The sequence below is a fragment of the Salvelinus namaycush genome, chromosome 31 (genome assembly GCF_016432855.1).
Source record: "Salvelinus namaycush isolate Seneca chromosome 31, SaNama_1.0, whole genome shotgun sequence".
In the NCBI taxonomy this organism is placed as follows: Eukaryota; Metazoa; Chordata; class Actinopteri; order Salmoniformes; family Salmonidae; genus Salvelinus; species Salvelinus namaycush.
The window spans coordinates 10,277,847-10,282,085 of NC_052337.1; the positions used below are offsets into that span (position 1 = coordinate 10,277,847).

Sequence of the window (4,239 nt, forward strand, 5' to 3'; positions counted from 1 at the left end):
GAATGTTAATGGTATAGAGTTGTAGGCCTACATGTTCTTAAAGTCACACACACACTCACGCATTCCCGCACACACACACGCACGCAAAGTTTCTTAAAGGTCTATGGGTAGCGAATATGAAGTTTATCTTGCACCCCTTGGCCTGTTGAAAGTAATGGTGCCAGTTTTGGTAATTTAACACTGAAAGTGAATTATTATTTATACAATAATAATGTTACAACACCTGATTCTCACTCTCTCTTTCAGTTTGTGCAGTAAAATATGGAACATAAGTAAAAGAAGAATACACTCTGTTGTTGATCTGTAGGCTATATGTGAACCAAATAAAAAATGTCCATGAGTCATTGTAACAGCAATTTAGATGCATTGTTATTATTATATTTTTTTAAATTAACAGCAGCTGCGGACTAGTAGTTGTAGTGTTAGTAGTTTATTATTATAAGGGCAGTAGCCATATTGATATTATTATTATTATGTGCCCACTCAATAGGTTATAGCCTACATTGTCTATTACTTTTTGGAAATATGTTTCTTAACAAAAATGAAAAGGATAGGTCTTTCAAAAACATTAAACAACACTATAGGCTACTTCATGCACGTGGTCAAGTGTGGGCCTACATTAGGCTAATTTCTAGACTGAGATTATTACTTACTTATTCATAACTTACTTTCCAGGCAAAGAGTTTTTTTTGTAAAACAATATTTATTCTTGTTGAAAAACAAACCGTGTAAAAAATTATACAATACTTCCCAAAGAATGTACAATGTTTTATTACTGAAATAAGCACACACTGCATATAAATGAATTACTTTTATCTTTGTGTCTTTTCAATACAAAGCACAAATCAAAACAGTAAAAATGTTTCAATTTGCCAAACTACAAAAACATTGGTGTGTGTGACACAATATACATTGTTTTAGACGTGATCATTTATAAGCTGTTTCATTACGTCGATCCTGAGACGCCCTAGACAGTGACTTAAACGAATCACTTCATAAACAACGAAACATTTCGTGGAGAGAAAATTAGATTGACACTAAAATGTTATTAACATAAATATAATATATTTTTTACAGCATGAATAGGCATGAATAAGCCCTAGTGTAAATATCCATCATTCAGCTGCGTGTTACCCCAACAACAACAAAAACATACGAAAATAATCCTACCTTCAAAGAGGGGCGTTTTTGTTCATATTTCTTGAAAACTTTGAAGTTAGTTTATAGAAATTAACAGCCACTAGTACCGTTCACAATTCTGTTGGGAAAGTTCTCGACCGTGTGTAAAATAGTTCCTGGGTGCACGCTCTGCGACTGGTTGGGCGACTGTGGCGCGAGGGAGGACGATAACATTGGAACAAGAGGAGAAGTCCGCGAGGCACATTGAGAGTGCGCAGGGCTCAGCGACCCACCAATGATACTCTCAATGGAGAAGGGAGAGCGCTGGACAGGCGAGCTGGACTTGGCTGCAGTCTGTATGGGTGAAGCCAGGCTGGGTCTGAGCTGGGGATAGAACCGGCTCCTGGCCAAGTCAGTGGTGGGCATTAAGGACGGTGCCGGAATAATGGTCCCCGTGTGTGAATGCCTGGACTGTTGCTGCTGAAACGCGAAAATCGCAGAGTGTGTGTGGTAGGACTGCAGCTGGATACCGTAGCCGCAGCCGTAAGGTCCATAGCCGTACGCAGCGGCGGGGATAAAACTGTTGTGCTCCCGCAGAAAGTCCTGCTGCTGCTGCCGTTTAAAGCGTTTCCGTCGTCTCAGAAAGCTGCCGTTATCGAACATATCGGCGGACTCCGGGTCTAGGGTCCAGTAGTTTCCCTTCCCGGGGTTCCCCGGTTCCCTCGGTATCTTGACGAAACAGTCATTCAGGGACAAGTTGTGTCGGATCGAGTTCTGCCACGCCGGGAACTTTTCCCGGTAGTACGGGAAACGGTTGCTGATGAAATCGCAAATTTCGCTGAGGGTGAGCCGCTTCTTGGGGCTCTGAAGAATTGACATAGTGATCAAGGCGATGTAGGAGTAAGGGGGCTTCACCAGGGTGTTCTTACTGGCTGGTTTGTAAGGATCCCGGGACGAGGAGCTGTCCAGGCATGGCGGGGAGCCAGACAGCAGGTCATCGTGCATCTGCGCCACCTCGTCTACGTAAGAGCGCGTTTGGCTGTCCCCATCCTCCCCCTCGCCGACCACGTCGATGTCTGTCTCTTCCGAAAGGATGGAGGCATCCGACATCTCGGAGCTCAGAGTCATGGCTCACCGCTGGCTGTGTAGAGGCTGCACTGTGCTGTGCGCTCCCAGAAGCTACGGCGGATAGGAAGAGGATATACTGCCCGTGCTACTCTGCCCTCTTCCAAGACAACTCATATGACGGAGTTAGAGGAGCACGCCGGCGGTAATAGATGTCCCTTTTCTCCAGCCACTACCATATGTTTTAGGGCTTTTTTCGTTGTTCAATATCGCACATCCGGATGCTAGTCAGTGGAAAGACCTGAAAAAGGCCAAACCTGAATCCTAAAGAGGGCGGATCTTCCCTCACGCTTTATACCAGAGCTCTGATCACATGGCGAGGGAGCGTCACCAAGGCAAATGAAGAGATTTAAAAAAAAAATATAGCAACAATTGTGTAACTGTGGACGATTTAAAAAAGTTTGGTTCTCTTTTTGGTGGTCATCTTGGTATACAAATATAATTAATCTAAACCTTTCATTTCAGCTAAATGTTTGGCAAAAAAATAGGCCTATATCACTGAACATAGAAGATGCATGCAGAACAAAGCCCATGATGGTAGGACTATCCCTTATAGATCATAATCTAATGTGATAAAAAGCTGTAACATGATAGTAAAATGTTATGTTTTAAATAATTGACATAAACGATAAGTATTTATAAAGTTATGGATTTTAAGAAACAATGTAATAGTTCAGATAATTCATGATTCATAAAATAAATAAAAAATGTTTACAGTCGGAGTTTCATGACCCACTCTCCACGCTTCATAGTTTGCGTGATCCAGTAGTTATCTAGATTATCCGCGAGCCATTTGTAATAGAAAATAGTCCGCTGTTAACTCGGATCAGTCACGGGTCACGCAGAGCATGCGAGCAGCTCGAGAAATAAGGGCCTCTGTCGTGCACTGACTTTATAGCTCTGATTGATGTTTTTCTAAATAAAGGGGGAAAACATCAAATAAATCTGCTGTTTTGATGAGTTGATATGATTTTTGATAAATGATTGTGATGTTTATGCATACAGTATAACATTATTTATTTGGGTTATCTGGATCCTGTTATCTAGTGTACAATATTATAATTGTATCCATGTAACAGTGTAGGTTAAAGCAGCCTTACGTGATACAACTCCCGCAAAAGAGTGTGCAGACATTTCTGTAGGTCTACACGTGCGTAATAGCTTAACGCACAGCAACCTTTCCTATTCCTTATTCATAGAAGCCTACTTTAAAACTACACCAACATAGGCCTATAGGATGCTTTTCAATTAAGTAATTCATTTGAAATATATAAAGAGTATGAAATGTAGGCTTATAACTATATTGTAAAACGGAACTTTTCATGATCTGAAATGATATTTCAAAACAACTTCCCGGTTGTGATTTTCCATTTCATTGCCTTTGCACGAGAAGTACGCACGAAAAGTACGCGCGAGAAGTACGCACGAGAAGTACGCACGAGAAGCTACACCTTATGATTGCTAATATTTTCCTTCTCACCCATCAAATTTTAATTAAAGGCTATGGTTCTATATTTCATTCTACAGAACCCCTTTCAACACCTAGGAGACAGTTACTTTCATGAAGTTGGTCGACTGTGAAGAATCTACATTTTTAAGTGTCACATTTTGAACCAAAATGTGACACTTACAATTTAAACTGGGACTCGCTTTGTTAGTGCACTAAAATCAAACATTATGGATGTCAGTCACGTATAGGCTAAATCATGCATATTTTCCACAAAACTAGATGTAAGACATCTCTTGACCTCAGCTTGGAGTGAGTGACACTTGATCATATCTCTCATATACCAATTTTGGGTGCATGAAACAACAAATCGGTACGAAATAAAACTTTTCATTACATAAAATACGTTTTAAAAGCGCTGAAAACCTATCAAACATCACCATTCGTTGATAAAGAACGTGACTGTTTGCAACAATAAAGTAGGCCTATAGGTAAAAGTATATTTGAATCCAAATAGATTATTTATTACTGTTGTTATCACAATGTCT

At 40.4% G+C, this 4,239-nt stretch overlaps 1 protein-coding gene across 1 annotated transcript; it reads right to left on the reverse strand.

Annotated features, from left to right (window-relative positions):
* Positions 1–1,230: 1,230 nt before the first annotated feature.
* Positions 1,231–2,247, reverse strand: LOC120025452 (forkhead box protein D1-like). The gene has a single exon (XM_038969995.1). It carries the CDS (start codon positions 2,245–2,247, stop codon positions 1,231–1,233), a length of 1,017 nt encoding a protein of 338 aa, XP_038825923.1.
* Between the last annotated feature and the right edge of the window lie 1,992 nt (positions 2,248–4,239).